The 20,254-nt window shown below is 38.6% G+C and overlaps 1 protein-coding gene across 1 annotated transcript in view; it reads left to right on the top strand.

The window, feature by feature from the left end:
* The window catches only part of ptgfrna (prostaglandin F2 receptor inhibitor a), a 43,985-nt gene extending 26,247 nt beyond the window's left edge, over window positions 1–17,738 (top strand). Inside the window, exons 6-8 of the mRNA XM_077240173.1 lie at window positions 3,975–4,082; window positions 12,407–12,706; window positions 16,486–17,738. Of these exons, the coding sequence (XP_077096288.1) occupies window positions 3,975–4,082; window positions 12,407–12,706; window positions 16,486–16,652 (575 nt within the window). The 3' untranslated portion in view covers window positions 16,653–17,738. The remainder of the gene's footprint in view (window positions 1–3,974; window positions 4,083–12,406; window positions 12,707–16,485) is intronic.
* Window positions 17,739–20,254: the final 2,516 nt, after the last annotated feature.

The following is a 20,254-nucleotide window of genomic DNA, read 5'->3' as shown; positions in this document are numbered from 1 at the left end:
CATTACACACTCACATTTACACACTCGCATTTTCACACTCGCATTCACACACTCGCATTCACACACTCGCATCCACACACTCGCATTCACACACTCGCATCCACACACTCGCATCCACACACTCGCATTCACACACTCGCATCCACACACTCGCATCCACACACTCGCATTCACACACTCGCATTCACACACTCGCATTCACACACTCGCATTCACACTCGCATTCACACACTCGCATTCACACACTCGCATTCACACACTCGCATTCACACACTCACATTTACACTCATTACACACTCACATTTACACACTCGCATTCACACACTCGCATTCACACACTCGCATTCACACACTCGCATTCACACACTCGCATTCACACACCAAGGTTATAATCGTTAACGAAAACGAACGAAAAAAACGAAAACTAGGTGGGAAAAAACATTGTCGTTAACTGAAATAAAAATAAAAACGAGGCATTACAAAAAAAACGATAACTAACTAAAACTATAATGTGTGTCCGCAAAACTAACTAAAATAAAATAAAATTATAGTGTAAATGTCCTTAGTTTTCGTCTTTGTCAATGTCTTGGGCCGCCGCACCGGCCGCCACATATTGCGTTTCGTTATTCATTTTTAAAAAAAGCAGCGTATTCGTTCAGCTGCATTTCCTTTCACTGCTCTCTCTCTCTCTCTCACATACACGCGCCCGCACGCACGCACGCACACACACACACACACACACACAGACCCTCCCCTCCGTGCACACCGCGTCTCCATGAAAACGAGTGTTCGTTGAAAGCAAGTTTGCGAAAGGTTGGTATCTCGTGAACACCTTTACACAATCACACATTAAAAAGTAGTATAACAAATATTTTAAATTCTGAATACAATTTTTTCAGTGTGTTAATGTCGACCCGAGAAGCGATTGCGGCTTCTTTGGAAAGTTTGAAGTAAAATGCAGTTGGGTTGTCGATGTCAAAACACTATAAGCTGTGATTCAAATATTAGCTAAAGTTAAATAATGTTATGTCATTTTTTTACTCTAACACTGAATGTTTGCTGCTTCAATCCAGATGAGTATTGTATAGGGTAAATTTAGTATGGGTGTGAAAATTGTACCGCTGTGGGATTTGTATAGGTTGTGCATTTTGTATAGAAGATGTGTAACGTAGATTTTTGGTACGGCGTGTGGATTTTGTAGAGGTAAAGAGATTGAGCTCCTAGCAATGTCTTGTGTGGCTCATAAATGTGTTGATACATGCCGTTCATGTGTGTCTTCTTTAGTCTTTTGGCTATTTAGGTTTTTTCCTGGCACACGTCACTTACACATTTTGCACTTACTGCGGAGTGTTGTGTAGACTATTTACATATTTGTGCTCATATGTGACCCTGGATCACAAAACCAGTCTTAAGTAGCACGGGTATATTTGTGGGAATAGCCAACAATAAGTTGTATGGGTCAAAATTATCAATATTTCTTTTATGCCAAAAATCATTAGGATATTAAGTAAAGATCATGTTCCATGAAGATATTTTGTAAATTTCCTACCATAAATGTATAAAACATTTATTTTTGTGAGTGAATGCAGCACAATCGCGAACATAAATGGACAACTTTAAAGGCGATTTTCTCAATGTTTCAATTTTTTGTACCCTCAGATTCCAGATTTTCAAATAGTTGCATCTCAGCCAAATATTGTCCTATCCTAACAAACCAATGGAAAGCTTATTTATTCAGATTTCATGTGATGTATAAATCTCTTTTTTTTTTTTAAATGACCCATATGACTGGTTTTGTCATCCAGGGTCACATATGTACATTTTATGTAGCTACTGGTGTTATTGTTGAATACATATTTCTAAAATTGTATGATGTTTTTGAGTTATTATTACACAATACTTTTTTCAGACCTTCTTGAATCTTGCCCCTGACAAATAACCAAAATTACAAAAAAAGACTAAAACTAACACAAAAACTAAACTATAACTAAGCATTTTCAAAAACTAAACTAAACTAGCAAACCCACTTTTAAAACTAATTAAAACTAAACTGAATTTGAAAACAAAAAGTCAAAACGAAATAAAAATAAAAAAACTAATGAAAAATGCAAAACTATAATAACCTTGTCACACACTCGCAGTCACACAATCGCAGTCACACAATCGCAGTCACACACTCGCATTCACACACTCGCATTCACACACTCGCATTCACACACTCGCATTCACACACTCGCATTCACACACTCGCATTCACACACTTTTTAAATAAAAGATTAAAAAATGAAAGGCTGTATTAACGATATATTTTATGTCACAGAATAAAACGTGAGGGCTGATCTATGCCAGCTTGCCCACCCTGTCAGATGCAGGGAAATATATTACTTTTTTAATTACATTTTCTGAACGTTCAACAATTCTTCGATAATTATTTTAATTGTGATTTTGTTTTGTCATGCACTATAATATCTGGATTACAACTAGCTCTGCACCCTTTTTATGTTATTATGACACATTTAAGATAGAAACACGTCTAGACAGAAATGATAGGACGCTGTAAGAACTTGACTCTTGTCTTTTGAAAAACATCTGACAGATAATTAGAATTTCAACAATATTATCAACATTTTTAGTCTGGCCTGCCATAGCATAATTATGCAATATTTGATTTAATATTCGTGAGCAAGGGGTTTTCTGAATGTACATCAGCCACATGTACTGTATTAGCGATGGCAGGACACTGATTTCTCTTCCTGATGCAGTTGTTATCAGGGTTAGATTTAAATGTCCTCACGTGATCACACTTGATCGCACTGTGCCGTGAGAGCCGCCTCTTTAGTGCTTAAAGGTGAAGTATGCAGTTTCTGTGACACTAGTGGCTCTATCAGAAGTTCAATAATAAAGCGACCTTGCAAACGGCCCTTCTGCGCATCGCTCCTGAGCCTGTCCCAACTCAAACATCACTGACGTCCGTACGGGGTCTCAACAGACAATAAACGGCCCAACATATGAGGAATACTTTTAGCTGTGTTGCTGTGTGTCATGAGTACGCAGTTTACTAGGCAAACGCAAGCGTCTCGCTTATAATAAATCCATTTATTAGAGTTTTTTTAGGTAGCATTTTTTGGCATGAAGTTTTGAGGCTGTTCACACTGGACACATCAAATGAAACTTTATAAACTAAAACATGTGTCTTCCTGAACGAGTGCATGATGATGTTGTATTGAAATGTTCATTGTAGTGCGTTGCATCGCAGTGTCCTGTTCCCTTCCCTTAATCTTTCCCTTACTTCACCTTTAAGTCATGGGTGTTTATAGTGTCAGTTATTCCGGCACATTCATCATCTACTTCCTACCTCCGCCACTGGGTTAACACAAGCTCAGTTTATTTCAGGATTTTAATCAAAAATCCATTTAAAACAAACCCACTGACATCAGGACGAAGGGAACTCGTTTTTAGACACATTTCACAAAAATGCGTCATCCCTGCAGCAATATTTCATTCAATGTTTCAAGTATCTATAATAGTTCAGACTAATTCAAATGGACCATTATACCCAACATTTGTGTGTGTGTGTTATGCACTTTAATATACAGAGTATTGCATCATTGCAACTTTTAAAATCAATTGTGAGGTGAATCTATGCTCTGTTATGAGTTCCACTATGTGGAATTTTACAATTCAATCACTTTTGAGATTCAAATTCAGTCAGGAAGCTGCCTATGTAGACAATAGCTTTGGAACTTTGGAACTCTCTCTCTCTCTCTTTGGAACTTTGGAACTCTCTCTCTCTCTTGGGAACTTTGGAACTCTCTTTTTTACTCTATTGTTTTATGAATTGGAACAAAAGTATGAAGAAACTGATTTTTAAAAATGTTTATAGAAGTCTTCAACATCCACTTTAAGACTATGAAATCTAGGTAGACTTTAATAAGCGTGTGTGTGTGTGTGTGTGTGTGTGTGTCGATCTGCAGGTCCAGTGTTCAACATATCCATTCATTCAGAAGCAAACAGTGTGTTACCAGGAGACACAGTCCAGATGAAGTGCATCATTTCCATACTAAACGCCTCTTCTAACACTGGCAAGTACTGAGATACTACCATAATGAATATACATATAGTACAATAGTTTCTCTTTTATAATGTCAAACCTTCTGATGTCTAATTCTAATTTCAAACAAATGTGATCTAATTTGATAATTAATCTAATCCAATGACATTGCATTTTAATTTTTGTTTATGTCCAAATTATTATAAAGTGTATACTTATATAAGTGATGAGATTTTATTGTACTGGAATGTATTTTGAGTTTTGTGAAATTCACCCACAGTGAACTTTAATCTCCCTGTTCAATTCACAATGTCACATTCTGTTAAAGCACTGATGTAAGAAGATAACAGAACCTCAAACGTAGCCGAGTGCTTTAAGTATTTGAATTATTTAAAGTTTTTTTGTAAAACACTTTTTAGCTTTTGACCATTTGTCATTTGTGTCTATGCACTGTTCAGTCTTGGCCGTACTCCACTTTTAAAGCTCTCTGGATGGCATGTTTTGGCATGTTTTAATATCAATATCCAGGTTTAACTTTTTGATTAATGCATCAGTATTCAGTTTATTCATCAGCACCAGAGTCTTCGTTTTTCCTTAGTCACATGCTGTTGCTCATGTTTTGTGGGTTTTAGCAGTTATTCATAGACCGTGTTATAAACTAATGCCTCCAGTTGTATATTATCACCTCAACTTCGCCCCCTGAGTCACATCCTGCATCACGTCTTTTCCTTTTGTTGCTGTTGCTTAATAGTTACTCATAAATACGGTATGAGCTGTTATATGGGGTAGTAAATTGAAGTGCTGCTTTATGACTAAAGTGCTTAAACTTAATATTACGAATTGATCTACTATTAAAAAGTAGGCATTTGTACACATATTTTTGGTGAAAATCTGTGGAATCCATTTTAATACGGTAAAGTGTGTTGAATGGAACTCAGAGCACTGCTATTATTAGTAGCTGAAAGCATAATCAAACTAGCCAAAGTCTATAATGAACAAACCGTACAATGTGTAAAATGTCATGAATGATGATCATTGTGGTAAACTGGTCCTTTCTTCATATTTTGGCAGAATTGTAACGTCCGTCATTTAAAGTCGACAGGAAACGGAAGTTGCTCTCATCTTTTCTAACCTATTGTGACTAACGGTGTGCGATATTGACAAAAAATATGATCTCGATATTTTCTCGATGATGAATCAAAGTGTGTTTGTGTTGGTACATTGGCAGGTTTAGGACAGAGACTCCTAAAGTGTATGTTCTGTGCAGTGGTCAGTTCACATCAGTGACAGAAATCATCTTTTCCAATAAGCTTAAATAGATTTTTACTTTTTGTGGGAATTTTTTTTTTTTTTATAAAGCCATTTTTCTAACCTAATTAAATTATGCATTATATTTTGAGTCGAAATTCTTACATTTAATTAGTGGTCGACCGATATGGGTTTTTTGATGGCCGATGCCGATATCTTAGAGAGCAGGGTGGCCGATGGCCGTTATAAAGCCGATATTTATATGTATATATCAAACATATATATATATATATATATATATATATATATATATATATACTTTATATAAATCAATACTTAATAAATTAGATATATTTAATAAATATTTAAAAATAAACATGCTTAGAACCAATACTTTAGATGGCAACTTCTTGAATCTGCAATCCTATTACAGTATTTTTTACAAATGAAGTAATTGTTTAAAAATATGTGAATAAAAAGGAAGTAAACACTGTAACGGCACTCAGTAACCTGGTAATTTCATGCGCACTGATAATCATATTTTTTTTACTTTGACTTTTGACAAGGTAACTCTAATTTTACATACAACACACAGTGAAAACGACATGAATATGATACAGTGGGCGACTGGATATAGCACAGCATATTTTAAAATGTAGGATTTAAAGTTTTTCGATCGCGTCTCCTGTGAAGCTGATCTTTTGCAACTCTCTGTGTGTTTCTGTAAAGTGAGGGACATACTCAATAATGTCAGATCACACATCGTCAAAACAACAATCACGATATTATAGAAGGCAACATATCGCAAACGCCTAATTCTGCCGTATATCCGAGTGAAGCGGCTTCTGGAACAAGAACTAATGTAGGGCGGGCTTGATTTGATTTGTCTGTGGGGAATTGACTGGTTGTTTGGATGGTGCTGGTTTGCTATAGGCTGATCTCATGTGAGTGACAGGTTGCCCCGCCCTCATCACCAGAGAAGAGAAGAGATGCTGTAAGAGGAAGTTATTCTGAATTTAAAACAATAATGATGTGCACATATAAATAATGTATAACAATATTGCACAAAACAATTAAAATAAACAACTTTGATTTCATGGTGACTTTAAAGTTCTACACAACCTCTTGTTTGTGAATTGTTTTAGCTTATTAATTGTGACATCAACTTCCAGAAACTTTTTAGAAGTGTTAGTTCTGTTAAAAAATTAGAACACACTAAAATGACCTCCAAATAGACATAAAACACCTAATATGAAACCTAATACACCCACACCCAGTACAGTAGTTAGTTGTGAGTGCAAGGAAGTGTGAAAAGAGAGGGAACTCTTGTGATTGGCTGTTTTGTGATTGTTTATTTTTGTGCCTCATTTGATGTAGACAGACAAATTGAAAACCTAAAACTGTTGCTGCCTTTCAAGCACTGCTGTTTCCTATCGGACGTCAGTGGTTGGATGTGTACAGTGATCCTAAACATGTTGAGGAACACACAGACCATATCAGTCAGAAATGTTGCACTCTTGAGGTTGAATGTTGGGTAATACCGAGCATAAGAGGTGAAGCGTTCCTCCGTCATCCGTCTGAAGCCACAGACAGGCACACACTTGCTGTAGTCATAGATACATGTCAGCACAATGTTCACACTTCTCTATTCACTGTACATTATAGAGAAACGAGAGATGTTTTTGTGCTGCTTTTATTGTTTGGATTCTGAAAAGATTGTCGCCCTGAAGGAAAAGGTTTCTGTCTCCATTGTGTTTCTGTAAGTGTAAATCCCCAGGGAGTCGAACAGCAGCCGACCGTACAGTGTCTCCGAGGATTTGTGTTTTTACAGAGCAGTTCACCGAAGAATGAATCTTCAGTCATCATTTACTCATCCGTATGTCATTCCAATCCGGTCTTATTTTCTGTAGAAATAGTCCACATGACTCATTCACTATATTCCAAGGCTTCTGAAGCCACACAGTACGTTTTGTTTGAGAAACATAAAGGAAATTAAAGGGAGTCTAATCATTAACTCATTGAACTGCATTGAAGCTCATTGACTTTCATTTCATGGACTTAAAGGTGCACTGTGTGATTTCTAGCGGCATCTAGTGGTGAGGTTGCGAATTACACCCAACAGAAGTTACGGTGGCCGACAGGAAGTGATGTCGTCGTCTGAGACCGCAGAGAGTAGCAGTTCAGCAATGAAGTTTCTTTTACAAAGATAAACTAGGAAATTAGGTTTACTTAATTATTCAGTAAAACAATGTTATTGCGAATATTATTGTTACTTGTTCATCATCGTGTCAGTGTTTTATTCGCTGACTTCAGCTATAGCTTCTCTGCTGGAAGAACAACATAGTGACAAAATGCATTTGTCCGTTTAGGGCCACCGTAGAAACATGTCTATGTAAGGGGATTCTAAGGTAATAAAAACATAACTGTTAATTTATGTAAGGTCTTTATACACAACTGACAACATAGTTATGTATATGATATTGCATTTCTGTTCAGACCCTCTTAAATATTACACAATGCACCTTTAAGAAAGACATTTCTCAAATATATGTTATTGTTCCACAGAAGAAATAAAGGTAGCACTTTTGTTTTACAGTCCTGTTTCGCATGAACATACTATGTACTTATTGTAGTAATGACACTAACTAGGTACTAACCCTGAACCTACCGCTAAACCTTAACTTTACCCATGTGGTTACCTTACACTACTTTTGTGGTAAGAACAGTGTAAGTACATTGAAAGTGCACATACTGTAAAACAGTGCTACCGAAATAAAGATGTATTTTTGTTGCAGTAAAACCCTATTTCCTCCGGGAATTGAGATTGTTTTGGTGGATCGGATCACAAGTAGACGAGGGACACATTCCCGTTTACACCTGGTGTCTTAATCCGTCTCTTCTGTCCACTTTCAAACACTTCTGTCCTGATTTCTTCAAGCGGAGGGTCCATGGGCGGGTACATGTGTGTTTTTTCAGATCTTTCGATCTAATGGATTAAATAAGTTCAAGCAATTTACATATGTTAGTGCCCGGAGACGACAGAAAAACATACGGAGAGCATCAGCTTTAGTTTCTGCTCTGTCAAATAGCGTTTTCCTCCGTTTACAGCGGTATTTAGTCTCTAATCGACCAGAACGCATCTTAACACCAGCTGTAAACAGGAACCAAATAATAACAAAAATAACTATTTTGTGTGAACGATCCCTCCAGTGTGATAATTACTTTTTGCTTTTCACCTGCCCCAAAAACCCATAATAATAGAACAGAAGTTGGGAACGACGTGTTCACCTCGGTTTGGGTGAACTATTCCTCTACAGCTCTGTAGTGTGAAATCACATTACAGTGTTTAATTTTTAATTAAACTCATAAATCTTAATGCCTGCATTGCATGTTCTTGCGCTCAGGCTGACTGATGTACTCAGTAATGTATCCGAGAACATGTGCTCCAGCTGAAGGGAATCGAGGGCCGGGAGATGAAGGATCCCGCGAGGACAGTCAGAGCTACTCTCCAGTTCTGCTTTTATTCGGCAGAAACAACATCGTTTAAGGCTCATTTTGGCCTAGTTGTTTCCAGTGGTTGAGAATAAGGCCAGCGCGGCTCCCTTAGGCTCCGGTTCAGAGAAAACACTTGTGCTGGAGATCAGAAGCAGTCCTACGCAAACTATGGAGGCTATGAAGCAAACCTTTTTACTTTGAAAACAGGATTTGTATTTATTATTTAGACATTTGCAACAGCGAGAGATGTTTTGTGGCTATGAAAATCTTTTTATGTGCATAAAAAAATCTATTTTCACAGGGCAATTGTTTGCGGTGTGGGAAACACCACCCTAATAGTCATTTTGTGTACACTAATAAAGCAGTGATGCTCCAAATTCAACCCTCATCTGGCCTGTCACCGCAGTCAGCATTAGAAGCCGCCTTGAAAAGAAGAGACACAATTTTCCAGTGAATGTAGAGAACAGTCACCGACGCGAGCGCTAGTTCAGACGTGTCATTCCTCATCGACTGATGATCATATAACATATACAGTGCAGATGATCAGGACGCCTGCAGTGGGTCCTTCATTAACTAGTGTCATCATGGGTGGACTGAATACACTGGAGATTGACTTATAATCGATTACTGTATGAAAGAGAGCAAGACTTAGCAGAAAAAAAAGATCTTAACGTGTGTGTGTGTGTGTGTGTGTGTGTGTGTGTGTGTATATATATATATTTGGTTGAAATTATGGTTCCTCTAAAAACACTTTTAAAGGGGACATATGATGAAAATCGGACTTTTCTTGTGTGTAAGTGTATAATCGGGTCCCCAGTGCATATACCAACCCAGAAAACACGAAGAGTGAAATCCAGTAACTTTGTTTTGTTAAGACTTTCTCTGCAAACATGTCAAAAAATAATACGATCATATTTCGCTCCCGTTCTGACGTATGAAGAGGATCTTATTATTAATATTACCGTCATTAACCTGCAGGTTTACACACACCAGCCGACATTTGGTTTCACAAGCGACAACAGTGACCAGTTCTAGCGCAATGGCAGTAGTTCGAGTAAAGCCTGAAACTGTTCTGAAACACTATTGACCAAAACATGTCACCGCTGTCTTATAAACACCTCAGGAACTGTGGACACTTGTGTAAAAGTTAAACATGATGATGAGATTAATCAATGTAACTCCACAACAACTACATAAATGTCTCCACTAACATTCAGAAACGTCTACAAGTGAACCTCTCCCTTCAGTGTAGAAAAACTCAGAAGCGAAAACCAGGAGACTTAAGGGTATCTTTTAAACAGGATTCTTTATTTGATTTTAGTCAGACTTGGGTAAGATTTTGGACGAAGCAGACTACAGCAAATAAAGAATCCTGCTTAAAGATACCCCTAAGTCTCCTGGTTTTCGCTTCTGAGTCTCTCCGTACGGCTGCACTCGCTGCTGGTTATTCTGGATTCTGGATGAGTGAGATCGGTGTGTGTTGTTATTGCTGGAGTTTCTGAAGCTCGTGTAAAGGCTCCGCCCTCTTCTGAACGGAGGCGGAGCAACGGCTCATTTGCATTTAAAGGGAGACACAAAAACGGCACGTTTTTGCTCACACCCAAAAAGGGGCAAATTTGACAAACTATAATAAATGATCTGGGGGGATATTGAGCTGAAATTTCAGACACACTCTGGGGACACCATAGATTTATATTACATCTTGTGAAAAGCGGCATCATATGTCACCTTTAAGCCAGTGTCGAACAAAATCGATATCAAGATATTGAAAAAAAGCTAAATGTATAGCTAAAAAATTCTGAAATTGTGAGCAATGAAATCGTTACGTACTCAGAAATAAATCTGAAGATCCATATGACAGATTAAGAGTCGTAAGTTGTGTGCAGTTCACATGGGATTGTTGTAGTTATCAGCTTGGTTGTGAGTTGGGTATCAGACTGCAGTTGTGATCGTGGCTGACAGTTTCTGATTACCCAATGTCCTTCATTAAGATTCCTCACATAGCAGTGGGACGGCGTGTCCAGGCTCGTCGAGTCTCCTGCCGCCTCAGTGGAGCTGTAGTGATATACAACCACTTGAAAGACACTTTTTAACTTGGTTTCCTTTCCATACACGTCATGGATACACTTGTGGTTGTGGTAAACACACATGAATAATCTGCAGCACCGGCACGAAAGTGCTGAAACACAACGCCTGTGAACAAGAGCGTCAAATCCACATGTGACACACCACCTGTCAAAAGTTAGGAGTAATTATGATTTTCATAAATGCTTTTGAGAGAAGTCTCTTCTGCTCACAAAGGCTACCTTTTTAGATCAAAATACAGAAAAAAACAGTGAATTATTACTATTTGAAATAGCTTTTTTTCTATGTGAATGTGTTAAAAGTGTAATTTATTCCTGTGATCAAAGCTGAATTTTCAGCGTCATTACTCCAGTCTTCAGTGTCACATGATCCTTCAGAAATCAGTCTAATATGATGATTTGATGCTTAAGAAATGTTTCTTATTATTATTATTATTAATGTTGAAAACGGTTTCATATTTTTGTGGAAACTGAGATACATTTTATTTTTCAGGATTCTTTGAATAGGAAGTTCAAAAGTACAGTATTTATTTGAAATGGAAATCTTTTGTAACATTATAAATGTCTTTACTGTCACATCTGATCAATTTAATGCGTCCTTGCTGGATAAAAATAAATAATTGTTCAATTTTTAGCAGAACAACTGTTTTCAACATTGATAATCATCATAAATGTTTCTTGAGCATCATATCAGAATGATTTCTGATGGATCACGTGACAATGAAGACTGGAGTAATTATTTTGCATTCACAGGAATAAATTACATTTTAAAATATTGTGAAATATCATTACAATTTAAAATATCGGTTTTCCATTTTCATATATTACTGAAATATTTTTTTTAAATCATAATTTTTTCTTGTTAACTTAATTATTCTAAATGTTTGACCGTTAGTGCACCTCTCATGAATAAAGAGCCCAGAGCCCATTTGACTTCCATAATCAGACATATTTCTGAGTAAAACATGTTCATATTTCTGTGGAAACCGTGATGCATTTTATTTTTCATGATTCTTTGATGAATAGGAATTTCAAAAGTACAGTATTTATTTGAAATGGAAATCTTTTGTAACATTATAAATGTCTTTACTGACACATCTGATCAATTTAATGGATACAAATAAATAATTGTTCAATGTTTAGCAGCACAACTTGAGCATCAAATCATCATGTGGATCATGTGACACTGAAGACTGGAGTAATTATTTTGCATTCAGAGGAATAAATTACATTTTAAAATATTGTGAAATATCATTACAATTTAAATATCGGTTTTCTATTTTCACATAATACTGAAAAATATTTTATAATTTTTTTTAAGTCATATTTTTTCTTGTTAATTATTCTAAACGTTTGACCGTTAGTGCACCTCTCATGAATAAAGAGCCCAGAGCCCATTTGACTTCCATAATCAGACATATTTCTGAGTAAAACATGTTATTCGATGACAAGATTTGTAGAGGAACACAATCCAGTTGTCATTTTTTTCCATGTTGACTTGAACCGCTGTACGGCGTGTGTCCCACAGGTGATGTGGCGTTCGACGTCCGCTGGTTCCAGGGCTCGGGCTGGGCCGTGGAGAACGGAGGACAGACTCCTCTCATCAGCATGGACCGCTGGGGGGTGGTGAAGAAGAGCTCCAACGACAGCAGCCTGGAGCGCACCGACCGGCACACGTTTGTCCTCAGCCTGCACACGACTCGGGACAGAGATGCGGGAGAGTACCACTGTAGCGCCACTCCCTGGCTCCTGTCCCCCGCCACTGGAGCCTGGAGCAGGGAGGAGGACCTCACCTCGACTTCAGCGTTTCTCTCCGTACAGATGCAATGTAAGATCCTAATGGGAATCTAGTCTAGGGATGGGATTGTTAAAGGGGTCATGAAATGCATTTTCAGATAGTTGTATTACAATTCTGGAGGTTAGCTTACTCCAAAAAAACAACAAAAAAAAATTGTAAAATTGTAATTTTCCATCCTCGTTTTCTCTCTGCCACAAACACTTAGCCTGGCTCCGCCCTCCTACGTACTACCGCTAAATTTTCATTTTCCTTCAGTACTAGTCTGGGATTGTGTTGTAGTCTTTGGTTTTCTCCGATCAATATTTTACCGGGCCAATCAGCGAACAGAGGGAGTGGCTGAGAACGATGACGTTGATGTCGTGTGTTATTTTGAGTTGTAGTTCAGTAATGGCGATGGAGAAAGATGCGAGCGAAGCCGTTCGGTCCGTTGTGGCGACGCTGTAGAATATCAAGCAGTTAAAGCCGGAGCAAGAACAATCTTTGCTTAGTTTTGTTGGTGGCCATGATGTTGTGGCCCTCCTCCCCACGGGGTTCGGGAAAAGTTTGATTTTCCAGCTCGCTCCGTTAGTGGTGAATGAGTTGGCTAAGGCGAACGCTAGGCATTCGTCACGACCAGACGTCAGCGATTGGTTTTGGCAGATCCAGAGTGACTCTGGGCAGATCCAATAGTTTTAGACTTCAATAGAGTACCCGCCTACAAGGAAGTTAACGCTCGTCAATGGAGCGGTGCCAGACTCGATGTAGCCTACAAATGAAATGTACGAGAGTCTGGCGGGACCAGGCTAACAAACTTCCTCTTAAGAGGTGTTGCCACTTTCAGAAACGTCAGTAAACCCCCACTGCTGTAATCAGACAAGTTCCTCGTACCGTATCCATGCCCTCCCCCTCAGCATGTGTCATGTATGTTTTGACATTTAAGATGGAGAGCGCTGCAATAGAGCCGTGTAAGTTTGAGCCAGAGTCAGATTAAAATGAACCAATGCGACCACAACGATTCCCCCGAGGACAAAGTACTTGACACTGCCAGAGCTTTCGAAACAAGATATTTAGGAAAAAGCGGCAGCATGTTGAGAATAATAAAGTCCCCCTGTAGTCAATCATTTTATCCTTTAAAACTCATCTTTGATCACCAAAGTGACTCATTTAAACGTTTTTTCCTTTGAATTTCATCATGCCTTAAAATACCTTGAATGTAACTCTACACTCTTGCCTCATTTAGTATGCGCGGTTCTATGAATATGCAAATGAGCCCCGCCTCCACTCACTCACTCACTCACTCACTCACTCAGCTCAGAGATCCACTCGTTGACGATCACACGTTGATCTGATTGGTTACACGGTAGTTTGTGACGTCAGAAACACTATCGATTTCAAACCGTGTTTTTGAGACGGTCTTTGTTTCACTGCAGTTTTAAGGAGAAAATGCTTTTTTATGAATTTGCACATGGTTTGTCTTAAAGCATATTAAAATCACCACATAGACATAAACAACATCAAAAGCTGGATTTTCACCACAGGGCGACTTTAAGAAAAGAGTCTGTCGTGAAATGAGACAAACAAAAACATTCTCGTTCAATCGCTCAGGCACGCCAGTAAAACACTAAACTTCAGTCCTGCATTTCTAATAGCCTGAGCTTCGGAAGCGTATGTGCAGTTTTTGGAGCTGCAGTTTTTCTATATTCAGACACAGACCAACATCAGACAGTCTTATCTTTCTCCACATCTCAAACAGCACTATTGCTCTTGTGATGATGGACAGACATGAGTTAATAAGATCACACCTGCTTAGTTTGCATGTTAAAGGACGTCTGAAGGAAAAATGGGCCGATTTCAAATCCTGCCGTTTCAGAAGGGTGGAAAACAAAAACTCATAATTTAAACTAGGGAGTATGGAACTTGCAGTAAGATTTATTATGTATGGAAATATCGAAAACATTTTGATTTGCCATTTCATGACCTCTTTAAATTCTGGTTCTGAATCTGATTCCGTTAATGAGTAAGCTTCCTTAAACAAACTGTTACAGCTTAAAGAAATAACCTGTACGATGATGTTTTTCTGTCCAACACCGTTCATAGTCTGTCAAAAAACAACATGAAATCACCCTAAAAGTAGTCGATATGACTGCACTATTTGCTAAGGTTTTTTGAAAAGTTCAACAGTATCTTTCCGTGAAGAAGTAGTTATTTCTTTCCACAGTTGATCTTGTAGCTGTAATTCCCACTCTAAACAAAAATGTGAACATTTACTTAGACAGCATATCTCACTGTATGCATGCTATGCAAAACCTAATGGAGACAATCTCCGCAAATGGTCAAAAATAGAAGTTATGGTTAATACACATGAGAACATGATGGCAACACTGGGATTTTTAGGTCATTCTGAGGTCACTCAGACCTGAATTTGGAGCATGTGGGGGGGGCTGAGCGACCTCGGAATGACCTAAAAATATTCTTTTAATATCTAAAAAACCGAAGCAGCACAACCAACATTTTTACAGCACAAACGATTGAGCATATTTTTGCGACGTTTTGTGTTGGATGGAGGGCAACTTCACAAGCAAGTAAAGACTTTCTGGACTCTTCAGAGTAGTCTTAGAAAGCTTTATTAGTTTGCGTCGTACAGAAGAGCTCGATAATGGCTCCTGGGCCGCTCTGGCTCTAGAGATCCGCTTTCCTGCAGAGTTCAGCTCCAGCCCCGATCAAGCTCACCTGAACAAGTGAATCACGCTCTCCAGGATCACGAGAAAGCTACAGGCAGCTGAGTGTGGTCCGAGTTGGAGCTAAACTTGGCAGGAAAGTGGATCTCGAGGGCCGGAGTTGCACAGCCCGGATCCAGCATATACTGTATAGACCAGGGCTGAATCCGGATTCGCCCGCTATACCCTCAAACAGGGCATTATTTGAGGGAACAGCCATTTTTAGTGGTGTCCGAAACCATAGTGGACGTTATTGAGTGCACTCATTTTATCCCACAATGCACCGCAATAACAAGTGTACAACCGATGTACACTCAACGTCTGTCCGAATTCGCTGACTTGATTTCATTCACTTATTCAAGTGAACTGTATTAGTGGACTAATGTAAGGAATAGTGATTTAGGGTTTAGGGGGCGATCTTGGATTCAGCCAGGGAGTGTCCAATCCTGCACCTTCCAGAAGAGTTTATCAACACACCTGATCCTGCTCTTCAGGATGTTGTAGCTGAACTCTGCAGGAGCAGGATTGGACACCCATGTTATAGTTGGACGGTCAGCTATCAAACACTAGATGAAGGTCTCCGGGTGTCCACTATTAGAGCAAGTTGGATATGGAGATTTCTGAGGACTTCTGGGAGTCTGCCAGGATTTCTTTTAGAACCACTGGCTTGTCACAATTAAAAGATGTTGTGCTAAATATAAAGGCCAATTCACACTGCCCCTACAAACTTCAAGTCAGAAGTCTTTACATGTACACCTGAAAATAGGGCGTATAAAACGACGGGTTGAGGGTGAAGCCGCAGTTGCTGCGACAGGACCTCAACCAACGCCAACGAACTAACAGCGGTAACACACTGATCACACAAACTCTGTCTGTTGGTGTTTGTTGGCGTATGTCTTTGCGATGTGAATAGGCTTTAAGACTACGACATCTCTTCAGAAATCTCGTATCCTCATACGCTTATATCAAGATGTCGAAAGCAATGCCCACTTTTGAAGGTTTCGAATATGTGCATTTAATGATGAAGAGTCTTGAATACCATATTTTCCCATATGTGGTTGTCATGATGAGCATTAATGATTGCCAGTGCTGATTGTGTGTGTTGTCCTGCAGTGTGGGAGTCTTTGAGGATGCCGGTGGGATACGGTGTGTTTGCTGCTGTGATCGCTGGTGTCCTGTCAGTGCTGCTGGGTCTGGCCGTCGCACACTGCTGTTTCTCCAGGAACCCCATGCACACGCCTCGCCCCCGAAACAAGCTTATGGACCTGGAGATGGATTAAACCAGCCCTCCACCCCGAGCATGCCCAAAAACACTTCCACCAACGTTGGGACTGGATGTGGATATGCACATTGCTTAACACGAGACAGAGAACCTGATAAAATGCACTCCGAGGATTGAGCCACGGCTCCATATTTCCAGTCCGGAGCAATACACTTATTATTCTCAGGAATAAAGCACTGACGACCCCATCCGATAACCCCCCCCCCCCTAACTTATAACACATTCTGATTGCTGATAGGATGAGAGAATCTGTCGTTCGGTACAAACGTGTGACTGCACTATGACCAATCCCGCAACGTTAGAGTTTGTACAGTTGATTTGAGCAGTTAATAGGAAGGACTCTAAAGAAAGAGCCGAGAATCTCTCAGTTTTGACTGTGGCAGAGACTGTTTTAGACTGACCTTTTAAACCGCTTTAGACCCGGGGGATTGGTTGGTCACGTCCGCTGTGTCCCTGCCCGTCCGTCAGAGTCATGAACCTAAAACGACTGACCTTTCCTCTCGGCGGCACAGCGTAGCGTTGATCCAGCGGACGGCTGATGGATGACTGCATCCGTCTGGGATCCAGGAGTGAGCACTCGAGGGAACCGTCAGTCCGAGGCTCGGCTTCCTTAAGGAACGCTTGTCTGGCATTTCAAAGGCTCTGATAACTGATACCAACACACTGTTGGCATTAACTCTTTCCTCACTTTCACTTTCCCGCCCAAAACAATGAGAATTATCAGTATCCATCTCAGTTTCCATGCATTTTCCCCCTCTTGTCAGAATCCACTCATTATGCCGATTCTCACACACTGACTCTATTATTGAGTGTTTTCTGAGAAGGGAAGTGTGTGTGCGAGAGAGTCCAGCTGTTCAGAGCCTCATTCATAGACAAATGTCCCCAAGAATCTTTTATATTCAGTAGTCCCATTATGGATATTATTAAAATGTTTTTTTTTTTTAGGGTTTTTTTTTAAATTGTGTGAATTTTTATGCGCTTTAACCATCTTTTCTTTTCTTTTGCTAAGAGGAAATAAGTATTTTCTTTGTTGTTCAGTGACAAACTGACAAAATGTATTTCTTAATAAAACAAAACTATAACACTGTTGACTTGAGCTTTCTGTTTATCCCGAATCTGACGAGAAGCCTCTGGGAAATGCCTCCGTCTTCTTTTTCAATTATTAATGAAGATATGTTTTATATGCATAAATGCAGTCACATTTCTTTTCTTTCCTGACGACTGCCGCTTTGTAATTTCATTTCAGTTGTTCTTTCCTTCATTTACTCTTCTTCCTGGTCATTTGTCCTCTTTCCTTCATCATGACAACAAAAGCTGCTTGATTTCTTTATTAACAGAAACCTGTATTATTGATTACATCAAATTAAATTAATTAACCACACTGTTTATTTGTGACTCCAGATATTTCAAGAACTGTACGTTCTTCAATAAAACTTTAGTAAATTTGAGTTAACAACTTGATTTATTTTATTTATTTCAGAATATTTCAATGATTAAAATAATATAATAATTTAGGGACAAATCTCACTTTATAAGCAGTCGAGATAACGTTTTGTTCTGTAAGTCTAATTTATACACAGATCATCTTCCTATTTGATCGGGTCTGTTTGTATCTAATAAGTTTCATCTTCTGAAGAGTATTCAATTGTGAAAGAGGCTTTATGTATTATGTACCATTTTGAAGTTCCACATTTTGAAGTTCATTTGTATAATCATGTATTTGTCATTGTCAGTTCAACAAATCCTTTTGTTACTTATGTAACTCCCTCAACAAGTCTCAGCATGGGAATTCCCTCTCTTATGAATGCTAATGAAGGTTTTCAGTCACACGTCATCTTGTGACGTCAGGCAGAGTTTATTTCTAGACAATCTGAACCTGTTTAATGTAAACAGTCTCTCCTTGACCTTTGACCCTGAGCCACGTGCTTGAAGAGGAGCTTCATGTTCCTGATGTGCAAGTCTAGGCTTTCATCGCAATCCTTCATTTGAACCAATTGGTCTCTTATGAACTTTGATTTCTTGTTATCACACACTGGACTATCTGAGAAGGCTCATGTTTGTGCTGTTACATCATGTGAACCTTTTGATTTCAGCCCAGACCCTACAGTACACACTTTACTAAAGTACTGATGTTTCGAGTAGGTATAAGAACAGCTCTGGCAAACATGAAGATTATTTGAGACGGGGTAAATAGGGCCGTGGTGTTATTTGTTGATAACATGCTCGCCATGGCAACAGTGTAAACAAACTGACATCAGATCTGTTGACATTGAAGAACTTTGTATACTTTTAATTTTCACGTGTCAATGTGTTCATATATGCGTAATGTGTATGTTTGAAGACAAATACACTGAGAGCAAATGCGTACCTTTCCCAGCATTTCCTTATCATTAGCGCATCATTCACATTTGGTTGTGTTTTCAGATTAAATTCCTAAAATTTCAGGAACATTCCCTTTAAGTTGTCTGTTTTTGTAAACTCTGAATGTTTTTACATGTGACGCTGAGACTCCAACGCATGTAGGCCTATCAGGTACAGAGAAGCCCTGTATTGTTGGAAAGTCGTAATCACTACATCAGCAAATTTACCATCAATACAGACTCTGCATCTGCTGTGTCTGCCGTATTTCTACACTTACCCCAACTCAGAAACTCTGGGCTTAAAGACATTTCCCAGTTTCCCACTCGTAATTTCCCAGTTTCCCACTCGTAATCATGATTTTGTGGCAGCGTTCATGTGCATTCAGCTCATAAATACGCCCTTGACTTGAAAGCATCAAGAAACTGACTCCACAGCAGTTTTGATTTGTGTCTTGTATCTTTACGTAAATTTGCACACTTCTGATTGGTTGAATTGTGAGGAGTGAAGAATACTTCTAAAGTGTAGGCTGTATGTCTAACTTGTCAGTCAAGTTTTTCAACTTTTGACAACTTTTTAGAGGTTTGATGTTTGGTGACCATTTGTACTTATCAACTTATTTAAGAAATGACGTGACATTTTACAAGCCAGCAGATGGCGCTGTTTTTGATATTGGAGGATTTAAAAAAATATATATCAAAAAATCAAGTGTTTTACTGTGACAATTTACAAATGTAATCTTTAATGAAGGTCCAAATGTATTTTATTTATTTTTTTAATAAAATACATATCAGTTAAGCGGCATACTGAAAGTTATAATGTCAATATATGATGTAATAAAATTGTGATAAAACATAATTAAGCCATTGGGAAGTTTTTGGTCTCATGGATCAGCAGTGTGTCTGGCACAAATATCTTTAAAAAACAAAATAGAACTTTATGTTCCTCTACGTCAAAATACGTATTATGTTTCTGTAGTATTGTTTGATGTCTATATCTGCTAATTGTTTGTCTCGATTCTTGCGCCTTCACCTATTTGAAAATCTTGACCATGTGACCAGCGTGATCGATTCTTTGAAGTGTTTGGCAAAAAATTTAGCAATTTTTTTTATAAATGATGCTTTTATTGTGTAAACTGAAGCTTGATGGTCATTGGGCTTTCCAGCAGAACATCCAAATCTACCAAAGCTTAGCTCAAGTAACACTTTTCTTCACTTTTCTTCACTTTTCTTTGAATAATGT

The sequence above is a fragment of the Siphateles boraxobius genome, unplaced genomic scaffold (genome assembly GCF_051911475.1).
Source record: "Siphateles boraxobius isolate OS27281-9 unplaced genomic scaffold, OSU_SipBor_1 100, whole genome shotgun sequence".
Lineage (NCBI taxonomy): Eukaryota > Metazoa > Chordata > Actinopteri > Cypriniformes > Leuciscidae > Siphateles > Siphateles boraxobius.
Note: the sequence above shows the minus strand (reverse complement) of the source record. Positions and strands in the feature narration are given on the sequence as shown.